The sequence below is a fragment of the Patella vulgata genome, chromosome 8, assembly GCF_932274485.2.
Source record: "Patella vulgata chromosome 8, xgPatVulg1.2, whole genome shotgun sequence".
In the NCBI taxonomy this organism is placed as follows: domain Eukaryota; kingdom Metazoa; phylum Mollusca; class Gastropoda; family Patellidae; genus Patella; species Patella vulgata.
In genome coordinates this window covers 26,018,273-26,041,898 of record NC_065886.2, presented here as the reverse complement: position 1 = coordinate 26,041,898, position 23,626 = coordinate 26,018,273, and the positions used below count along the sequence as shown (strand labels likewise).

Below are 23,626 nucleotides of genomic sequence, written 5' to 3'. Positions count from 1 at the left end.
TATCACTATCGGTGGAAGCGGACATTAATCACTAAAAGAAGATGAAGAAGCCAATACAGATTTGTTGTGGTTTCTCATTTATCTGTGACTAGGTGTTGGTAAGTTGTCTAAGCTAATAAACAGTAAATCACTCACTGCCCAACAAAATTACAGAGCAATACAGACAATCGAAAAATGGCAAATTCAGTGACAAAGTCCTTCACCGCGACATAAAAAAATCAAAAGGAGACGTACCGAATAGGAATAGTTCTTTATTTGTAAAGAGGCCACAGGTCCATTGTACATTATACATTTTGCCAATTTTGAAGTTGAATTTGCGATATTGGCGTATTATGATATTTTGATATGAACATTATAAACATTTGAAGGAAGGAATATGACTTTAATGTACCTGTACTAATTTATGAGAAAAACGAAAAGTTCGGAATCGGGTTAGAGTGCGACTTGTTTGTGTGAATCCGTGCTCCTAAATTGCAACGGTATATAAGTATGAAATAACCTAGTCAACTTGTCATGTTTGAAAGAAAAAAATTCCTGTTATGAGTATGCTGGTCTAAGAAATTGAGTGAGCTCGTTACGAAGATTTTGATAATTCAAAATATATTCTTGATTGTCATACGAAAAATATTAGTAGAAGCATAGTTTGTTTCAGATATACGTAAAAAAAAAGCTTTAAATTATGAAATGTTTAGGCGATTATTGAACATAAGAAATTTTACTTGTTGCATATTCAATCCCAGTAGAAATTAAAACGTATTTTACTCATGTTGTAAGTATTTTCTGACCATCAGAATTCTGCAAAGTACAGGAAATGGCATTTCATAGACCAAGTAAGCGCCCCCGTGAGACAAAGTCCCCTCAGGCCAGCCCCAAAAATTAAAAGCTCAGTTACATAATCTAAAAAAAAATTCATAATATTCTGAGGGGGTCCCCCGATTACATGGTCAACTTGACATGGAATGTCTTCTAGACTATGATAATCATAATACTGACTTCTTATAATTGCTGAATTTATTTAAATTTTTACACGATAAATATAATGCCGTTTACCTTGAAGTCCGAGTACGACCAGAAATATTTTGCATTGTATATTTGTAGTCATAATGATAGTAAATAATACTTTAACGACTACGACCATAACTTATTTACGTCTAGAATATGTAATTAATCAACTAACAGATATATTTAAAATAAATATAAATGAAGGTATTTCTAGAAACCTGAATAACGTCTGTCGGTAAACAATTAGAGCAAGGTAAATCTCGGAATTAAATCTATATTAATGTATTTGTCGCGAATTTGATGATTATAGTAAAATGCCATAAAAAAATAAATAATATCTATTTTCATATTTACATTATACTTTAAACAATTTCTCTGTAGAACTTCAAGAGGATCCTTGCGAACAATAATATACATATGAATATGATACTACAAAATGTTGGCACATAAATTACTAATCTGCAAATGATTAAGCACCACCCGTTGTCAACATTGAACTCATGATAACTGCTTCGGGTATTACAACTGAAAACACAAAAAATAAAATATAATTATTATGTATTTGTTATCACCAAAAACAAAAATTAGCACGAAACAGTGTCCAAGGTTATTTAGAAACAAGATAATGTAACATACACAATGTTATTATCCATATTTGTCCTTGGTAATTAAGGATCAAATACAAAGTAGTTCATTAACAAACTAGCTATTAAAATTACTGTATCAGTTGTTCTAAAAAACATACTTACCAGGTCCTGGACAACATGTTCCAAGTTTAAACATTGTTAAAGGCATGGTTATTTCTTGACATCTCAGGGGGAATATATTCCGTCTAGTCATTGCTAGATGGTCTGTCATTTCTGGACTGACGCCTGCTTCTCCCCTCGGCAATAGCAACATGCCATTATTAGGCGACATGCTGTTCATCATCGTTGCCATTTGCTGACGCGTCTGAGGTGCCATCAAGTTGTAGGTCATCATCTGCATGCTGACTGTTGCCGGGGTATTACCTGGTAGGCTCACCTGTGTCATAGAACACAACAGGTCGGCGTTGACATCTCGGCAGCCGTTAGCTAAAGCATTCTTAGCGAACAATCTGGACTTTAGTGGGAGGATAGTGACGGGATTAATGCAACCCTCCTGTTCATACAGGCTCATAATACTGAGCATTCTACTAGCTTTCATATCATACATCATTGTGCTAAATTGCGGCATCCCTGAATCGAGACCAAGTAGTAATCCCGCTGATCCGGGCATAGGATTAACCGTGTTTGTATTTCCAGTATTCTGTCCAATAGCACTTTGTGATCCGAGCATAGGATTAAACGTATTTGTATTTCTAGTATTCGACCCAACAGCACCTGGAGGTAGGGACATGGGATTTGACGGTGAAATGTGAGCTGAAATTTTAAGAGGCTTGGGTTAGAGGTTATAAAATATTTATATTAGTACATGTACCGTGAAACTGAATCAGCTTGGCTCAAAGGACCAAAACATCTTCGACTTGTGTCAAAATAAAGTATTGAACTTGTTTGATTAGTACATGGCTTTGTTTTCACTTTGAAAGATTAAGTGGATGATGCTTTGTTTACTAATCTTAATTTCATTATTGGCTTACTGTCATGGGTGACAAATACTTGTTTAAAGCCGTACAATCAAAACTTAATTTCTAGTGAACGATGATCATGCTGTTGTTATCATTATAAAACATGACGTCGGCGTGCAATGGGAAAAAAGCATCTGTATGCTAATAACCTTATAGTCGTTGGTCATTAGGTAGTGTACAATAGTACTACAAAAGTTTGTTAGCTTTGTGAACTCCATAATGGGAAGTGGTATCATGTGTTCTTGAAAGAGTAACTGGAGCAATAGTGACTGCTTGGATAAAAAAAACCCTCGGGGCCAAAACCACCAGCAGGGCCAGTCAAATTGTCCTAACACAGTATTACATTACTTTGTTACGACTTATTTCTAATTGTGTCGCCATTTTCCCACCATTCACCAGGTTTCGTGTTTATTTATTTTTACGATCACTGGAAAATTTGACGTTACCTAATATTCCATTGGTATCTTTTGGTGCCTGGAAAAATTTTAAATCTTTTCGTATCGGGTTTGATGTAGCTGCTAACGTTATATTTGGTCTACTTTCTGGAATCGCGTTGCCCATTAAAAAGTTTCGAAGTCTAGTTTCAATTTTAGCTGGAAGTAAATTGATGGTTCAGGTGATGATTTATTGCATTGTTTTGTATTCATAGATATAAGTAGATGGCGTAATTCTATTGGCCATTCTTCAAATTATATAATACTGAAGATATATTTTAGGTGCGCCTCCATTCCATTGCATCTGCAGTTTCCCGTCATTGATATGATTGCGTCTCTATATATAGAGGTGTTAAATGGGGGTATTATTAAAATAATTTTATACCTCTGTTGTTGGAATTTGGTAGTGGTGAGCTTAGTACGCCTGTTGTAGTACCTACAGTAACGATACATTATACAAAATTAGATGACTTAAACAATATGTTGGATAAAATAAAATAAAAAAATAGGAAATTTAAACACTAATATTAACTAAGGTTGGTATTTGTGAATATACCAAACTGATCAAGTTGCTGTCCAATTGTGCGCTCTCACAACAGCACATGGAGAAAATACCTTAGTCAAATGCATTGTACGAGGGCTCGCTGAAAAGTCCTAAGTCTGAAAAGGATACATCAACTGGGTTGAAACAAACTTTTGCCACCAACAAGTACCATCATTGAATCAATCATAGACATAAGAACTGCAACTGTGCTGCATCAAGCACCCTACGTGCGTATTTCAATGTCGGAAATCGCGGAATAAGTAACTTTCGATCTTTTTTTATTCCATTTGGCATATTTTCAAATTTAGTGTATAGAAGATTTTTATTTTTTCACTTCTGAACAGCCTTGGGTATGTGTTCAATGAAAATGCAAACAATATGCCATGGACTTTTTTTATAACCTGACGAGACTTCACCAGAGGTGTGGGATGTTGATGTCATTATTATTCAGAGGTTTATCGTTAGGGAAGTTGATGGCCCCGTCCTCGATGACTTCCTTCATTTCGGATGAACCAAAGATCTGTCCATCAGATTGATGACCTTGTCCACCAGTGTCAATCCAGATGAGCCTGTAGTCACCATCCACCAGGGTCGTCAGAACCACGGAGAAGAATCCCTTGTAGAGACACAGCCGAACGTGGGTGGGTTCTTGAGGGCTATGTGCTTGCCATCCAACGCCAGCAGGGCATGAGGAACATTCCACCCGTCTTGCAACTGCTAGACAATGGCCTTCCAGTAATCCTGGGTCTGGGGTAGTAGCTCTTGCCACATCTGAAGTCATAGTGTGGGGGCGGGCGGTCTCCTGTAGTCAGGTGCCTGAGGATCACTGCAAGATTTAGTCCAGCTTCTAGGGGTGGTCTCGTTGGGGTTTACTTCCTTTGGATCCTAGGGCCAATCCTCTGGAAGAACTCATGAACCAGTCGGTTTGGCATTCTGACATGATTTGTGAAAGATTGCTCATCTTCTACCGTAAGCTCTTGCATCAGGCCGTTGTATTGGCCAAATTATAGCCTTCTCTGGGGTGTCAGCCATGTCGAAACCAGAAGCGCTTTGGTCTTCTTGGGGGTTCCTTCTCCTCGGGTGCTCAGCTACCAGCAGTTCCATGGCCAGAGACAGATCTGTTCTCCACTGAACTGCTATTGTACAGATGACGTGTTCGGCAGCGATCGGCGGCTTTTTAAAGCGATTAGGGAACCAGGAATAAGCCGAATTGTCACGAATAGTGCTGAATACCGTAAACTTGTCGCAGCTTTATTGGCATCATTTGTGGAGATCGTAGTGTATTCGTAACTGAATTCGGCATATTCATAAACAATGCGACACATTCGTAACTCATTCGTAACTGAATCGCTACAATTCGTAGACGGTTCTATCATTTCGTACCATTATCGTATTGGTTTTTTTGCCGGGGGTAGGGGAGCGAATCGCCACGAATTTCGATTAATTTCGATTCAGCACTTTTCACGTGAAAGAGGGACAATAATCATGCATCTCTGCGGTAAAAGTTGATATAATAGAGACTTTTGGCAAGCGGATTTTTCCCATCCGTATCCCGTATCCGTATCGTATACGTGATACGTTGCGTCAATGCAGTTTTAGAGTTTTGGCAGATTTTAGAAATTTTTGGTTTCACTAATGTATCATTTCAGAAAGTTTAGCCCGTAGATCAACCAGTATGCAGACAGGCGGTAAAAATATGAAAATTCCGAGAACAACCCATCAAAAATAATGATTAAATTCAGTCGTTATCACTGTTAAAATCACATCAAATATACACCTTCGTGTTCTAGGATACACATAGATTCATAAAAACGCTATGATGCAACATTTCAGCGTCTAAAAGTAGCAAAAACGACGGTAAAAAGACGACAGTGTTATACGGACCATTTCCGTATGAAAGCCGTTCCATACGTGCTGCCGTATCCGTGTGCCGTATCACGTATGAGAAATACACAGACATTGATGACGTCACGCGCAAAATCCAAACGGATACGCGTTACGGACCAGGAAATTACGCTTGCCAAAAGTCTCTAATACCACTCTCGCTCAGAATATCATTGTTTGCGAATTCTTACGAAGCATTGCGAATGCTTACAGATGTCTTACGATCGTTACAGATGCCTTTCCATCAATAAGAATAACTAGCGATTGCTTATGCAAGGTTCAAACTATCACTATTCGTGCTACGGTTGAAATCGTGGTTTTAATCATGATTCTAATCGTGGAGTAATCATGGTGATCCTATTAGGTCTTATCATATATTGAGGTCAGTCGTGGCAATCGTGTTGATCGTATCGAAACGTATTCGAACGTATCTGCACGTACCAGCGTAGATTGATGATTGGTTTAATCAGCCGTTGTAAGATATCGCAAGGTGGTAAATAAGCGCTGTGTAAGTGAAATAGGATCGCTCATTTGTGTGGTCTGTTTTCGTGTGAAAGGTGTTACCATGTTCGTCGTACATTCGCAGAAAATTGCGAAAATCCTGTGGTTCATTCTGACGAAATTCCTTCTATAATCTCTAGTGACCAAATGTTTTACCTCGATCTAGGAACCAAATCACTGACTGACCATTTTTCGTTTCTTCCCTTTTGCCTTATCCCGGTTTGCTACCCAACCCAACGCAACGCAACGCCAATAACGGAAACGTTTTCATTATGAATCGCGGACCTTCAAAGCGTTCACTGTGATGCCCGGCGATGAAATGTTTCCGGTTGTTTTGGGTTTTTTATCCGATGCTATTGGCAATTATATCGTCAATATAATTTTGACGAAATACTGGGTGAAAAGAATAACAGATTAAATAGACAACCTACCATTTCTACCATACCCTAAAGCATGCAACAATACAGAGACGGCATTTTTATCCAATAATTGGGTTGTTCCAGCTTGTTTGGTTGAGGTAGTAGTCACAGTTCCTGTTGATTGTACGGCTGCAGATGGATCCCATAATTTGCCAATAAGTTGTCTTGATACAGTGCCACTGCCTGCTGATGGGTAATAGTAATGATGGAAATGATATTAAAAAAAAGAATAATCACATTCGTTTTGTTGAAGAATTGTTTGATATTAGTTCGTTCTTTAAAAGCACTATGTGAGAGAATACATGACGATACGGGGGGGTTTTTTGGGGTTTTTTTTTTTTTGATTAAACTCATTGTGAAATGAATTTTGTGAATGTGAATAAATATGGATTTTTGAAAGGTAAGATCGCATATTTAAGGGGAACAACTCTTCAAGGAATACATCCGAAAAATTAATACCCTGGATACTACTATCTTAAAACTAACGAGAAAATATAAAGTTTTACTATGTAATGTTTGTTGGTTCGCAAATAATTGGGTATGATTGGATACTTCCTTATCCATGTCTTGCCATTAAAACAATCAGAATCACCAACTATCCCAATTATTAAACTATAACACATTGCTTGAAAACGTTGAGAGAATACTCTTCGAAACGTCGCCCAAATAAATCAGTAATTGTTCTTCCATAAGTATGTGTTATAGTTTATTGCTCTATCCAGTTACTAAATGCCTCTAAAAGATCATCCCAATTATTCCTATAAAATAACAGAATAACGGTTTTCGTGAAGGAAAATGACCTATACCGATGAGCTATCTGTAAAATTCTTTTTTAGAAGTCTTACCTGTTTTTCCCAATAGTGTTCCCCGGATTTGGCCTAATGCCTGACCATCTGAAAATGGAAATGTAATAATTCAAAAACTAAAATCAAGTATCTTTATTATCATGGGGCCCATTCAAGGTTTAAGGCCTCTGGGGTTTAACGTCCACTCGACACAAACTAGGTCATTTCGGGAATAACATAGTTCAATTTTATTTCAATAATTCGCCCCCGCCCAGGGGTCTGTAGCAGTGAGAGGAACCCGGTAGACCCGGAGAAAACCCAGGTTGGACAGGCGACCCTCCCCCTTGTCACGTACAACCAGGGAATCGAAACCACGCTATTTGACTAAGTGACAGACCTTATGATACAGCGCGCACGTGCTAACCATTCGGCCATCCAACATCCCAGTTTGAAACAATGTAGAAAATTTTGTATTCTGCTAATTACAAATACCGGACAGTTCACAACGAAACAAATTGAAAGTACGTAACCTTGCAAAGCAATAACTTCTTGATTACAATTCTATAAGCAAATAAATGCATTTATTGGCCTCTATACAATAGAATACAAAGATAAATACATTTATAGACCCGAATCATGAAATCCGCAAGGAAAAGAAAAGAAGGTAAAATTGAAAGTTGGGATTACATTACAACAAATATCCGGTATTTACAATTTTTAGAGCAGATAGAAAATAGGCAGGGGGTGGGGGAAACAAATCCCGATAATCAAGTCGCATTTTCCCTTTTTTCGACATTCGCACTTTTCGGCGGGTCAACTACACCTTGGGCAATTTACTTTGATTCCTAAGTGTAATGGAAAAGAAGGCAGATGGTTGAATCACCTAAATAAGGATAAAAATATAAATACATAATAGAACCCTTGACATTATCCCGTGCTTCTCTAATGCTTTTCCATTGGCATTTAACATTTGGTCACTTAGATTTGCGATGAATTAATTAGAACGTCTCGAATGGTACTAATTTATCAACAGTTTCATTTTGCAGAAATAGATGATGTTAGTGTGCATATCCTGGAATTAGAATTTCGATTTTCCACGCAAGAAGAAATTAACAATACCTAGTTCCGGGATGCGGCAACACCGGGGTCCCTTTTTAAGTACTATTTGAGATAAAACCAATGCATTAAAATGTTTCTGTTTTGGGTACCGTCATCACACATCACCTTCTTTGTGGACTACCACTGTAGACTAATCAGTCATCTTGAAGTTGCTCCCGGAGTTTATTCTCCATCTTGTGTTTCTTCCATAAGTCTGATTTGTCATGTGGTGGGATTTTTTTTAGGACAGTGATCTGTCATTTTGTGTTTATTCAAGATATCCTTACCGGATACTGGTTATATTGGTTGTAATTATAGTTTAAGAGATATGCAACTTACTTGTATATCCACAAATGAGCGCAAATCCAACAAGTATTGTCTGAAGCCTCCACATATCGGTATGCTGTGTCCAAATTATATCCAAATGAAAGGACTTTTGAAAGGGCTCTTTATATATAGTAAGAAAATTGATTGAGGTTAGGCTGAGTGACAATCATCTTACGTCAGTCAAGAAACTAATCTATCTTAAACCCGCGTCCTTTATATTAACCTTTAATGGCCCTTTCCGTTTACACGAACACAGCAATTAAGCATGCTCTTCACGACGAACACTTGTCAATCTGGTATAACTCTTGACAGCTTCAACTGCTCAATACTGGGTAAGTTCCCATAAGAGACATCTTAATCGCCATTCATTTCTTGTTAGGGTACATCACCAACTTGGGTGTACACATAACTGTCGAGGACCAATCAAAAATAATTTATAAAAAGTTAAAAAATGTTAGATGGTTTTACAATTTCACAAATTCATAAAATATAAATATTTTTCTAAAACAAGAGCGACCAAAGTATTGTAAAAAGTGGCGGACAAGAAAAGATATGTTATAGATATGCAGATTATACAAATCACATCCAAAATTATTTCATAATAAACTGACAACTTTATGGATAATTTAAATTTTGACTATAACGGTACTAGTGGTCACCCATTAGGGCGTTTTTATCAGCAGTGCCCCAGGAAATATACGTTATAGATATATCTATTCAACACATCATATTCAAAATTTAAATGATTTCATTTCCACTTATCTTTATTTTTTGTTTTTTTACTTTTTGCAATACTTTGGGCGATATGGACAACCAAAAACCCTTTGTCGGTTCTTGTCCGTGATTAGTATGATCCCGATTTTATTATCATTAAAGAGCGTTCTGAAATGGAATAGTCAAATTGGTAGAAAACTGAATTTTTGCGGGATTCTTTTTTTTTTTATCTAAATCTAGTTCCAGCGACACTCTGTATAATATGTATTAAAAATGACAACCAGTTATGAGTTTCCAACAGAACATTAATAGGTGTTCACTAACTCATTGTTGTTATGTAATTAAGCCATTGGCGTTAGAATTTTGATCCGTTGACATTTAGCGTAACATTGGAATGTCTGACGTACTTCAAATAAGTTTATCATTTGAACTAATCACCTTTATAATATGGTGGCTGATTGATATCATGTAGTGACGGCGACAACCCGACATCACGAAATTTTAACCCGACAATAGGACATTTTCGCTCGACCTTGCAACATTAATGTCGTGTTATAATGCCGGGTTGTCGGCCATGCTCTTGTCAATACTAGGATTATGTACACTGATCCTGGTGTTGGTCAAGAAAGTTCCCGGGATTTTACAGTGTGGTTGCTCCCTGCCGGTAGTGCAGAGCGAAGGACCTGTCAAAGAGCAGTGTCTAGTTTTGTAGGAAAGTTAAATTAAATGAAATGGGATTTAAAGTCCCACTGTTCTGCTCCGACTGGGTTAATGAAGACTGACATACGCTATACAGTGTACTATGAGTGAAACTTTGCCCGGATAGCTGCGCTACGGCCTGCTCGTATTGAATACCAATATGTATGCATGTTATACCTTGCCAGGCCCTCCGTCCTGCACCGCTAACAAAGAGTTAAAATGTCATGTTGTTGGGTTGTCGCCTTATGAAGGCCGACATCACGACATGATACTAATCAGCCACCATACCTTTAAATCGTGTACGAGAATATTTTGACAGTGTTTAGACCAGTCGTCAAAATAAATGCAATAAACATCATTAAAATAGAGGTGTGACGTCACCCTTTGGCGTTGGAGTACTATTTAAAATATTACGTGTAACATTTTTATTCTAGATGAAATCTTGGACGATTTCATTGAAATGCACATGTGGGATTAGTGTTCGTTCATTAGTACAACGCCCACTTTGTTAACGTCTGGTGTGTCACAGTTTTATCAATCAAATGCTAATGAAATGAAATGAAATGAAATGGGGTTTAACGTCCTACTCTAATGAAGACGGGCATACGCCATACAGTGTGCTATGAGGGAAATTTTGCCCGGACAGCGGCACTACGGCCTACTCTTATATCGAATTCCAACTGTCACGGGATCTTTTACGTGCACGCCACGGGACCTCGGTTTTTCGTCCCATCCGAACGACTAGACAGCTGTCCTTGTCAGGCCCTCCGTCCTGCATCACTAACAAGGCGGAACCACGCCGGAAAATCTGGATGCACGTTCTCGACCAATGCAGGGATTGAACACCCGACCTCCAGGCTAGCGACAAATGCTAATGGATATCTGTCTTTTTATCTTCAATCTAATAAAAATACATGTAGATCACAATTTCATTTTCTTTATTTATCTGATTTTAAGGCCACGTTGTAATATAACCCACATTCTATTATAACCGTGCTCTACTAGTGTCAGTTATATCTAACCGTAAACCATCAGTATAATTTTTACAGACTTTGGTTTTTTAATTCCCACAATTCACATGAGTCGTGTATACCAACAGAGACAACTCTGTCGGTCTCTAAGAGCATGTGTTCTGAATGCCAACTCCAATGTATCAGACGTCAATGTAAAAAAAAACATGAAATAAAACAAAACGCAACGCAACTGACGTTTTTAGAAATGTATTCATTTATCAAAAGTACAAGAGGAATGAGGGATCCCTATAAACAGACAGAACTTGCCTTTCATTTTAAAAAAGCAAGGGGAGTATGGGGTGGGCACTGCCATACATTTTATATGCCTATTTGCCTTGAATCTGAGAGAAGGAATTGAATTGCAATATAAATCATAATATTCATGATTATTAGTTAGGCGGATAAAGAGATAACCAGGCTTATAATTTTACTCGATCATCCAGCCCAGACTGCACACGTTCTCAAAACTTTTCATTACTACAAGGGACATATTTTGGAAGTGCATAAGCCAAATCGAGTGACGCTTCTCATTATTGCATGCAACTTTTGTCTGGGTTTTTTTCTTATATTCTTTTTTAACCTTTATCGTGTGTTAAATATGTGACAAGTGTTCAGCGAACACTCTTTCTTTTATAATTAAATATTACTTATATGATCTAATATCATACGTCACAATCATTAATAATCACCCAAACCTCTGAGATTTTCATCAGTTCTTCACTCCAAGAAGCAACAACAATAAATATTGATGAAGCGAAAGGAAAGAGATTATCTATAAATGAGTAGGATAATTAGGTGTGGAGGTCGACCACTATTAAATTTCACTACGTAGTTCCCCTAATTCCTTTCTCTCTCTCTCTCTCTCTCTCTCTCTCTCTCTCTCTCTCTGTTGCATGGTTATTTTTGTTGATTGTTTGGCCTAGAATGGAAGACGGTTTGGATTAACATTTTCTACCAGTTTTTGTTAAGTAGCTATGGCCTGTTGTTGCTTTGCTGTAGTGAAAAGCGTTCAGTCCAACGAAAGTTTGGGGAAAAGTTGGAACCGGGCAGAGACAAGAATTAAAGGGCAATATTGGTGTCAGTCATTATAAAATATGTGATAGAGCTCGTTAAATACATCCCAAATAGATTTTTAACACAGAGATCATTGCTACGGGAGATGTGTAACAAGAACCTGAAGAAACGGGAGGTGACGTCAAACATGACAAACACGAGTTGTCCTTCTATGTAACAGACTGAAGTAACGAGCGGTAACAGACAAACGATCGAATTTCATTTCACTGATAATTCAGTTGAAGATGAAAAGTTGTCATATGAGACGATGATAGGATATCTGACAATTCAAAAAAAGAATTGCCTGTCAGTACATAAAAGATAACGAACAAATTAGAAAAAGTCCGTGCATTACCATGTTTTTATTAAGAACAGAATGAATAAAAACGGGGGATTGCACGGGAATTTTCTATTTTTCTCGTGTCCCTTATCTAGTGACAGCCAATTCTATTTTTGAATTGTGAGATACCCTCTCACCGTCCCATATAATAACTTTTCAACTTCAACGGAATTATCAGTGAAATGAAATTCGATCGTTTATCTGTTACCGCTCGTTACTTCAGTCTGTTATATAGAAGCGCAACTCGTGTTTGTCATGTTTGGCGTCACTACCTGTTTCTTCACGTGCTTGTGACACAACTCCCGTAGTAATGATCTCTGTGTTAAAATTATATTTGGAATGTATTTAACCAGTTCTATCACATATGTAATAATGACTGACACCAATATTGTCCTTTAACATTGAAGTCAATAGCGAAATTCATGGTGGTCTGCCGCCATTTAAAAGTTGGAACATTTACCTCCCTTTTATCCACTGGCTTAAAATCGGCGATTGGTCTATCCATACAATCACTGTCTATTAATGAGATAGCAGTAAATCCAATTTGTATATAAACTAACACGCAAAAGAAACGCAAGTTGAGTATCAAGTATAAATGTTATTTATTTCTGACAGTAAAAACAAGAATTGCCGATAGGGTAATCTGATTAAAATACAGATCTATATTTTGTTTCATTCTTTTATACTTTCTTATACTTTCAATGAAGATCTGACCGGTTGTACTGGAAGGTCGCGTCAGGTATCGTACATGGGCTTTTGGCGTCAGACATTGATTAATCAATCAGCATTGACGTTTCTAGTGGTTTACCCAAAGTTCCGTGTATCGCACCCTAAGAACTCGCCGTAACAGACCGTTTCATTGGCTAATCCCTCACTTCAGCCAGAACGCCGGTAATATAACAACTCTTCCAGATCCTAGCTTAGTAAAGTCAAGTAAAACGAAATTTTAGACTATAAAAAACTTATGAGGAAATCTGCAATGGGTCTTAGCTTTTAGACGTTACCGTAAATACCTAGTGTGACCACCAACCACCATTAGCATGAATAAAACGGTGTTTGTTTGGTTTTTTTGATACTGTATTCTATTAATTATTGTATATCAATATTGATTCCATCAAACCGTCTGTAATTTGTTTGTGTTACCTGTTTCTATTGATTGGAAATTTCCCACTATTAGCATTGGTCACTGTCACGCATCGCCTGTACATTGAGTGGCCCTGGGGATCCTCCTGCACACATCTAGAGCAGCTGTGCGTAGTTCATTGGCAGTTGTAGAGACTGGTCTCACATTGCGCATACGCCTTTAACCTTTATCCCACAAATGTTCGATGGGGCTCAGAAATTTGAAACATACACTAACTATTATGATTAGTGTTTTGTCGATTTTCGAGATATCTATTAATTAAAGCCCCAATATTCTACACTAAAGGCAAATATAGATTTTCAGACCATAATATGATAAAAACTGGTTTTACCAAAGATTAGTCAAATCGAACAAGGGTTGGATGGCTGAATGGTTAGCACGTGCGCGCTGTATCATAAAGTGTGTCATTGAGTCAACTGGCGTGGTTTTGAATCCCCGGTTGTAGGTGACAAGGAGTAGGGTCGCCTGTCCAACCTCGTGGGTTTTCTCCGGGTCCTCCGGTTTCCTCCCACTGCTAAAGACCCATCCACGCAAGCAAATTATGGGAATAAAATTGAACCATATGTTAGTCCCGAAATGACCTAGTTTGTGTAGAGTGTACGTTAAACCCCATTTCTCTCTCTCTCTCTCTCTTGTTCTCGTAAATTTTTATCCGATGGCAGAAAGGTAAATCATTGCTTCCCAGCTAACCTACTTATTTTCTTTCTTTATTTAATAGTTGGATTACTATCCAAAGAACAATTGATAAATTATACTTCTTATTATTGTTTTTTTTTCTACCTAAAATGACCAGATGTCTTTGGTTTGGATCAAAATAAAATTGTCAATTTCATTGAATTCGGTCTGTATAAACTATGTTCCTGATATTAAACCTATTATACCCGATGTGTATTCTGTTTTCTTGTGAACAGAAATGCTAGTTCTATAATGAACTATGTTTACACGCCATCACCAAGCGAAATAACACATCAGATTTAAGTCGCTTCACATCATGACAACTTGCCACAGGCTACAGTACCATGAACAGATAATATTTAACAATATAGAGAAATAAACATTTTTTACTTCCTACTTCATATTGTAAAGTTAATTGTGTCCAAAAGTTGTACAAATTTGTCGTCGGCTTTCACAATGTTAGTCTAAATTGTTTTGTTTTACATGTTTGAGTTAAATTTATTAATAAATGTTAGAATGTGTTTTGCTTAATATTTTTCCACGTATGTTTAAAATCAATAAGAATCCCATTAAACTGAAGGCGATATGCATACTTAACCGCTCGTTTTATTCTTGTAGCCACAATTCATCATATGAAAAATAGCTACACCTCAATAGCCAGAACCAAAATTAAAGTTAAAGACCACATAGTGTAAAAAAATCTAAATTGCATGTACGTATTAAAATTATCAAATTATCAAAAAGTCACTTTAAAACACAGTTTTAAAATCGCTGTTGTGAGAAGAGAGGGCGGGACATTATGAAACAAAATTATGCTAAATTAGATCTTAAATTACTGTGACGTCACTGGCGTCTGAGGGGATTAAGAGTGTTTTCGATAATTGGCAAAGTCGTTTTTACGGGAGATAGCCGAATTAATTTTAATCAGATTGGTGTAAACTTGCCGTAAAGTGGATATAGTAACCATTGGCTATACCAAAAAGTGATGTCGTCCATCTTATGTGCCCTTTAACGTTAAAAACACGTAAGTCCTTTAATCTGACATTTGTCTACAGATCCAAAATTTAAATGAATTCATACAAAAATTTAAAGAATTGTGTATAATTGAAATCTATACACATGAAAAGCGTTTGTAACTATTGCTGGTATAAAAGGAAATGAAATGAAATGGGGTTTAATATCCTACTTTTCTGCACCATGCAGTCTGCTCCGTGGGAAATTTCGGTGTCGAGTCCCATATACAGATTACTTCAAACATTTCTGAAAAACAAATGGTCTCAAAAAATAAGAACAATCTTACACGAGTGTAATTTAGTGGATGTTTGGAATCAGACTAATGATATACATAATAAGGTGAAATCAGATCTCAAATACATAGACTTTTTATTTATGGACTCATAAAAAGTTCTCTTAGTTGTGAAGAGTATCTCTTGATCCGCCTAAATGGAAAACAATTATTGGTCATCATAAGATTGTGAACTGCTACCTTCCCCCTTGAAGAAGAAATTGCGCGATATCGAAATAAAGAGTTATGGAAGACAAAATGGACTTTGTTCATATGAGTTATATTTTACATTGTAATATTTTAATTTTAACAAGTACAATAATACTATATGGAACAGGAACCAAGCATTGTGATATCACCACCATCTTGGAATCGATGCAAGGTTCCATGTGGATCGTACTGGAATTGACGGAGCCTTGTGCTTTTTTCAAAGAGCGTCGCCGCCAATAATACTACCAACCTTTTTCATGATTCCTAGAATTGGCTTGATCAAAGGACAGGTTCTTTGTATATAATATTTAGATAATTTTAACAAGTCGTATTATAGATATTATATAGATATTATATAAACATAACAATATTATGGGAAAGTTTTTCCGGGCAGTGGCAATTTAGCCACCTACTTTAGTTCGATTTTGATCTTTCAATATTTATTTTTCTTGCAATCTGATCACTTACCCCTTTCTTTCGCTGTATACTGTAGGCTATGTTACACGAGAAACAAAATTCTTTCTGTTTCCAAATTTCAGCAACCCACATAAGAATACCCTGTGAGCTGTGAAAGTATATGTGGACACTCTCAATGACAGAAGTATCTTAGAATTATCCACATATACGTAAAGTGTTGCCGAGAGGTAAAACAAATTAATAAAACACTTTATTTCATTATATTGTATCTATGCGGATTAAGGTTGCGTTGGTTCACAATAAAGTTTGGCCACTTTCTAAATTTTCCGAATTTAATAATAAAATTTAATAGCCTACCATTGATTGTAATGGGAAATCATGATCCACAAATCAAAAAAGAAACAAGCGAACAGTGGGGCTGATGTCCCCCGCCGAAATCCGAAAATAAATTGATGACACATATTAAATAATTGCACATATGTCTTTTTCAAAAGTATCGAGAAATCAGACTGATTGTCTATACTTAGTCTAAGCATAAATTGTTCATGATCGAACTCAGTCAAGGTTTTGAAGTAGCCTACCTGGTAGTGAAACTATACACCAAGTTTCATCACTCTACATCAGTTAGAATCAAAGCTATCTTGTCCCAAAGCATCGGCCAATGACATTGCTTAGCTCTGCTTAGCTTTGGTGGGACATGTTAATCACTGAACTCACTCGAGACATTCACGTAATGAACATCTACATCAAGTTTAAACATTCTACCTAAATTAAAAGTAGAGATGCTATGTTCCAAAGTCTTGATCAATCAAGACACTCACCTGATAAACACCTATACCAAGTTTGAACATTCTACCTCATTTAGAACGAGATTTATTGAGTCCCAAAAGGTGTGACGACCGGACAGACAGACAGACGGATGGACGGGCGGACAGACGGGGTCTATTTTAATAGTCCAGTGCTTTCTTCGAAGGCGAGGGACAATAAACCAGTGTAATAGTATGTCGAATCGACAGTCATTAAAAGCCTATTTTTTAAGAGCAAACTAATTATTTGGTAATTAATTAATTCCATAAAGAACTATAGTTCCTAAATTTAAAAAAGAGACTGGAAGAACTCTGGGATAGTCTAGTTATTATATTCATAGAGCCATGATCTATTGGCCTGCATGTTCTAATAAATCCTCGCACGTGTTACTACATCAATGGAAAGAAAACGAAAGATTTTGATGAAGCAAACTAAAAACAATGGCCACCTTTGAATTGAAAGATTATGCGGTGAGTGACAAGAGACAAGGGCATGTTCCATCCTCATCTTCTATTGTTGTCCACTATTCATTGTAATTAATATCCGCTTCCTCTGCAAATTGTTTAGCGCCAACGAGAGGGTTGACTATAAAACGTGAAAAGACGTACTCATCAAACAATTAACGCGGATGATTACCAGCAAGATGCTAATATTGAAAAGCAGACGACAATTGTCAGTTTCATGAGGTCGTTTTTGGCGCGCTCACGAGCCTAACTCGTGTCTGTTTAATAATTGAATAAAGGCGAATTCGTTTTGATTGCTGCCTTATAGGGGCATCGTGTGGAAATCATTTTCAATAGACTGGCTTCAATCGACAAAAATATCGGTTTCGCCAATCGTCAAATCGTCGACATTTTGATCTTGAGCACATTTCCGAAGATAATTCAAGCAATATTCACAAGGTTTTCGATTAATTTCCTTATCCATCATTGTCCGTTTATTGGCCTGGGTATGAAAACATGAATATCTGGTGGCGGAGGTCAGTCAATGAATGGTATAATTAATTCTTGTGTAAATTCAGCGTATCCTTTCTCCTCTCATCCGTGTAATCTGAAGATATTAAGAATTAGTTGGAAAACGAGAAGAGAGGAAATTCGACGCGATTGTTAACCACAAATTGCGTCATGTGATTTGACTGTAAACGATAAGTTATTATAGCTAATCGTTACCTTTGACCCCGCGTATCAATATACGATTTTATATGTTTTCGGGAAATTTGCTAATCCTTAGAAACAGAAATCAGAGCGAAGTGAGAAAGTAATATACGAGATACAGCATCTTTGATGGCTTTCAACTATATCTCATTTGTTAATAAACCTAATAGAGCACGTCTTTATTTGTTCCACTAACAAACTTCTTAATATAACACGATTTACGAGTGATTGGCGGGAATAATCTGTGGATGGTTTATTTGAAATCTATAAAACATATTTGATAATTAGCTTTGATTCCGAGTATAGAATAAAGATAATGTGGAAATTGACGTATTTAAGGGTGTTATTAATATATATTTTCTTGTTATATAGCTGTGACAAAGTTTGGTCCAAAGTTTGATGTTTGTCAGATGTAAAAGTAAACCTCTTGTCCTGTCGGTTTTGTTTTGCGTGTAGTGCGGTCCTCCCGCACTTACTATTAGAGACCATATCTGAAAGAATTGGGGATATTTGCAACGGCGATATATGAATCATATTCTTTCATTTATCACCGCGTTGACCGTTCTATTAAGAAAATATTATATCCAATGTCAGTATACAGCGATAAAAAAAACCCATTTAAAACAGTAACGTAAACCATCCAAATCGATGTTAAATTGTTACGTTAAACACTTAACTCTGCAAATTCGAGACAGTTATTATGTAAGTAAAAGGCTGGGAATTATATTAAAATTATCATTAATTTTTATCAATTCAGGCAATGCAGATATGGTGGTGTGAAATAATCAAGAGCTTATATATAAACTCAAAATGGCTATAAATTAAGTTAAAATGGTTGGATCTGAATTATCTTTTAACGGATATGTTTGTTTCCATGTGTAGTATTTATTGAGTATTATTTTATTTTATTCGGACACTTACTTTCTAACCATATTTCGGAAAGTTGAACAATTATTATGGGTGTAATAAATTGCACAAAATACCATTAGAGGTAGGTAAACAATAAAATTATAAACTATCATCAATTAAACCAGAGCATCAGAATAAAATTTTGAAGTATTTCTATAACGCCCACAGCAACACTTCGCAGAGTTGTTATAATTTAAGTACCGTTATAAAAACCTGTTCATAAAATTTTAGGACAAGGTTTAAACGTGGAAGCGGTGTAAAAGTGTATACTTCAAAGGAATTAAAGAGATAATTAATGTAGATTGTTCAAATCGAGGGATCAATCGGTACTGAACGGCTTAAAAACAAATCAACATAATCTTGATTTCCATAATCATCATGTATGATACAGTGTAATAAAGTGTATTGAATAAATTAAACTGGAGTCAGAGTCAAATGAAATTGAAAATTCTAGTCTTTTTTTTTTTTAAATTTTCATATACGGTGTCTTAACGGGACATAATGCTAAACACGATGTCATTTTTGTATATCATAACAAAGTCCAGACATTGGCATTTGTCTGACAAATACCCAAACAACGGCTAAATTAACAAAATAAAAAGCTTAGCTATAGTGCTATGACGCAACATACGTTAACTGCTGAACCGATTTATTAATTTTAAATATATTTAATATAACTCGATATAGCTCGAAGTTAGCAAAATAAACCAGGTTATTGTCATCACGAGAAAACCCAAGATGTTGGACAGGCGACCCTACTCCTTGTCACGTACAAGTGTGTGCTTGAAAACACTTAACTCAAAGACAGACCTTTTCATCTAAAGCGTTAAACCATCCGCGGTTCCCCCTTGTCAGTGGTGAAGGACAGAGGACCTGGCAAGGTACAGCGTACAGTCGTTCGGGTGAAACGAAAAACGAGGTCCCGTGTACACATCGGCTTGCACGTAAAAGACCCCTTGAGAGTTGGAAATCGATATACGAGTAGGCCACAGCGCCTCTGTCCGGGCAAAATGCCCCTCACGGGACACTGCATGAGGTATAATTGTCTTCATTAACCCAGTCGGAGCAGAAAAGTAGGACGTTAAACCTCATTTCATGGCAAGTGTTGTTTTTTGTTTGGTTTTTTTTTCGTTTTTTGGGGGGGTGGGGGGGGCAGGGAATCCAGTATTTTTATAGTAAGATTTGGTGTCTTTACCCTTTATACCAAATAATCCATACTTTTATTAGAAATAACTGCTCTATAAATACTTTCGTGTGAATGCATCTTGAAGATTTAGACATAGAGCTGGCCGTGCTTGTAATAAAAAAAACTCTCAAATTTTAGTCCTTCAATCGGCAATCTCCCTGAGTGCCGTCCATTATAATTTTATACGATAATATGAACGGCATTGTCGAATCAATTCAATATCAATTGTTAAATCCACTCAATATCTTAGCCACCCGATCGTCCAAATAGTTGATTATTGAATGGTCATGTGAATAAAATGTCTATATAATAACTGATATAACATTTGTGTCATACGCAGAAAAAAGACCTGTGGTAGGCAGATTTAGATCTTGCATGATGCATCTTTAATTAAATAAATTAATAAAAAATGTGAGTTTATAAAAGACGTTTGAAAATATGAATTGTTTCTGTAAATCAAAAGAACGATGTCCATAGCTCACCGTTGGTACCGAACAAGCAGTTAGAAAATGTCAATAAATGATGTAAAAGTTTTCAGAGACCCGTAAATCATTCTTTAAGATAGTCTAGTGCCAGACTGCTTAAACATAATATGTAAGTTATGATAATTGAGAAAGACGTATTTTTAAAATAAAAATACTGATCTAACTATTAATTTGAGTTTTGTTTCTTAACTAACCCATCGATTGATGCACGTTAAACCGGGCGTTTAAAGCAATAAGATTTCCACGTCGCAAATCAACAAATCTAGCATAATTATTATATCAGTACGTTCATATTTCACATGTCCTTTAAAATTACCAATAGTGGTCCATAAATTACAAACAATAATGCCCAAGCGATTTATCGAGATTTGCCTGAATTAACTCCGTGGGCTTTTAGAAACGGGATAGGCTTCGCTGTTGTTCTATGTAAACCATCAAAATTTCGAATTTTGTGTGGGAATAAGGTATTATGAAAGAAGCGATTCATACTTATCAATATGGCATGAAGATAAATCATAAACATTAATCGTTTTCTTTACGTTTATTAATATTTAATAATAGAATATTCGCTGTGATTTATTATACATGTATGTAAAATATGAGTGCACAAAGACAGATAGTGTTCCGGAAATTAAGTCATGGGAGTATTCTCCAGTATTTCCTTGCGAATAATAGAAAATGTCACTCGTGGTGGTGATCTTTCATTAAACTGGACGACTTTATGCTTTAGTATTTTTTTTTTTTTTTAAAAAAAACACGTAGCATTTGATTATGTGTGCTTGGATTGTCAGCATGTCGTGATCACATGTGAAATGTGGGAGATGGTCCAAAGCGTTTTCATAGAGATTTAATATATATTATGTAATACAAATATAAAACGGCAGTCAAACAAAATCTATTCAACTAATGCCGCGAATAAAATATATCTGGGTGTGCTGAAGTGACATTCGTAGAAATATTATTCTTTAATAATTTGAACAAATACTTTAGTCTGTAGATTAATACCAAGTGACGTTTTATATTTGACAAATCTATTCAAATAAAGGAATTGGATCCACGCTGTTTGACACCTCTGTTTAACATAACATAACAACAATACACTTCAATATTCTTTTTATTGAAATGTTTTCAAGTAATTAGATCTGTTAATTTGCTATAATTCGAATGGCTTTTGATTCTCTCGCCCGTCATTCATTAAGAATTCAATATAATATATACAACTGTTGACCTTGTATAGACCCAAATAGACAATATTATTTACATATTGACGTCTTACTTGATGAGTCAGTTAGTGGATATTAAAAACACGCCATTAACTAAACGCATTGCTCTTCCCATTAATAAGCACTGATATGTAGAATATGCATATCTTATAACATATATTTCCTTGTCGGTCACTTGTTGCCATACTTTAGATGCCATTATCAGAAAACCGCTCTTGTCAGTTATTGTCGGTGATCAGTAGAACCATCTTGCTCACACGATGTCAGTTTAGTTTTTTTAAGTTTTTTTTTCTTTTTTTTTTTTGCATAAGATAAAAACATTGTAATTTTTTTTTAAATTAAATTAGGATATGGTTGCTACATACGACTACATCAAAATCTACTAAAGTTACAAAAATGTTGAACAGAGAAGCTAAACCAACAATGGCTATCAAAGTATATATCTGTTATACTTGCTTGAGTGGGTTGGGGACGAGGGGGGGGGGGTCTAGTGGTTAAACGCGTGCGCATGAAATCACAAGGTCCGTCATAGAGTCCGGTGGCGTGGTTTGGATTCACCGCTTGTGCGTGACAAGGAGTTGGGCCGCCTGTCCAACCTCGTGGGTTTCCTCCCACAGATAAAGTTGAACCATACGTCAGTCCCGAAATGACCTAGTTTGTGTCGAGTGGACGTTAAAACTCATTTCTCTATGCTTGATGAATTGTGGCAATTGTATATGATTTGAAAGTTTGAAATTAAAAAAGATCTTATTCATATTTTTCTCCCTTATGAACCGAGTATCAATTCACTATTTGAAGAGGTTTAGATAGCATTATCTTCATTATGCATCCTAAATCCGTTGACCCCAAATTTTACATGGTGGGCTTATTTAGGTTTAATTTATTTTATTTATATATTAAAAGATGAAACTCATAGATTATAATTCAATTCAAAGTCACTCTCTTTGAAATTGTATTATATTATTGTAAGTAGTCCCATAGAGAATTAACTTATAACGGGAGCAGTGTACCGTTTCAATCCTGGGAAAATGCGTTAATGTTTTCTCATAAGATATAATATTTGCGACTTTATTGATGAAAACACGATAGCCATTCACTAAGAGGAAGGGATGGCGTTGAAGTTTACACTAATGAACCCAAAATCTTGAAGGCGGACTGAATAGTCTATAGACAGTCAGTGGGACAACACTCAAAATCAGATTAGCTCTAATCTCCCGGATGAATACTAACTGCTCCCTATGTATAACTCCTAACGAATTCAAATACAAACACTTGCCGAAATGACTATACGACATTTCAATTCAAAAGTCAGCGGAGCGAAGAATAAGAAAAAAGGGGCCGTTCAAATCACGGGCCAAATGATAAATCGAATATAAATTACAACCGTTGAAAAGACAGCGGAACAATACAGTTTTTGTTACGGATCTGACATCCCTTTAAAACTCATTGAACAATAAAATCGAAAGGGTAGGAAAGACATGTTTTATGTCTTTTAACGTTCAAATCAAACCGACAATTATAAAGGGAGGGTAAATCCTACCATACTGCACACGTGAAAACAAGAAAAAATAAATAAATTCATACTAGTAAGAGTAGGACACGAGGTCTATCCACACCCTGCTGTGTTCTTGGCGTTGATTTTCACACTTAGCTAATGTGATAATCGACATTAAAACAATCGCTAGCTGTGATTGGTCGATCAATGGATTAGC

At 36.3% G+C, this 23,626-nt stretch overlaps 1 protein-coding gene across 2 annotated transcripts; it reads right to left on the bottom strand.

Moving 5' to 3' along the window:
• Positions 1-241: 241 nt before the first annotated feature.
• LOC126831137 (uncharacterized) lies at positions 242-23,619 on the bottom strand. Of its 2 annotated transcripts, none has more exons than XM_050561802.2 (9): positions 23,499-23,619; positions 15,425-15,498; positions 8,613-9,009; positions 7,236-7,283; positions 6,403-6,576; positions 3,428-3,478; positions 3,055-3,201; positions 1,752-2,402; positions 242-1,527 (listed from the first exon to the last, which is right to left on the bottom strand). In XM_050561802.2, the coding sequence occupies exons 3-9, from the start codon at positions 8,665-8,667 to the stop codon at positions 1,472-1,474; spliced, it is 1,182 nt and encodes a 393-aa protein (XP_050417759.1). In that variant the 5' UTR covers positions 8,668-9,009; positions 15,425-15,498; positions 23,499-23,619; the 3' UTR covers positions 242-1,471. The 2 variants fall into 2 exon arrangements, with proteins under 2 accessions (XP_050417759.1, XP_050417760.1); XM_050561803.2 differs by having other exon boundaries at positions 6,403-6,573.
• Between the last annotated feature and the right edge of the window lie 7 nt (positions 23,620-23,626).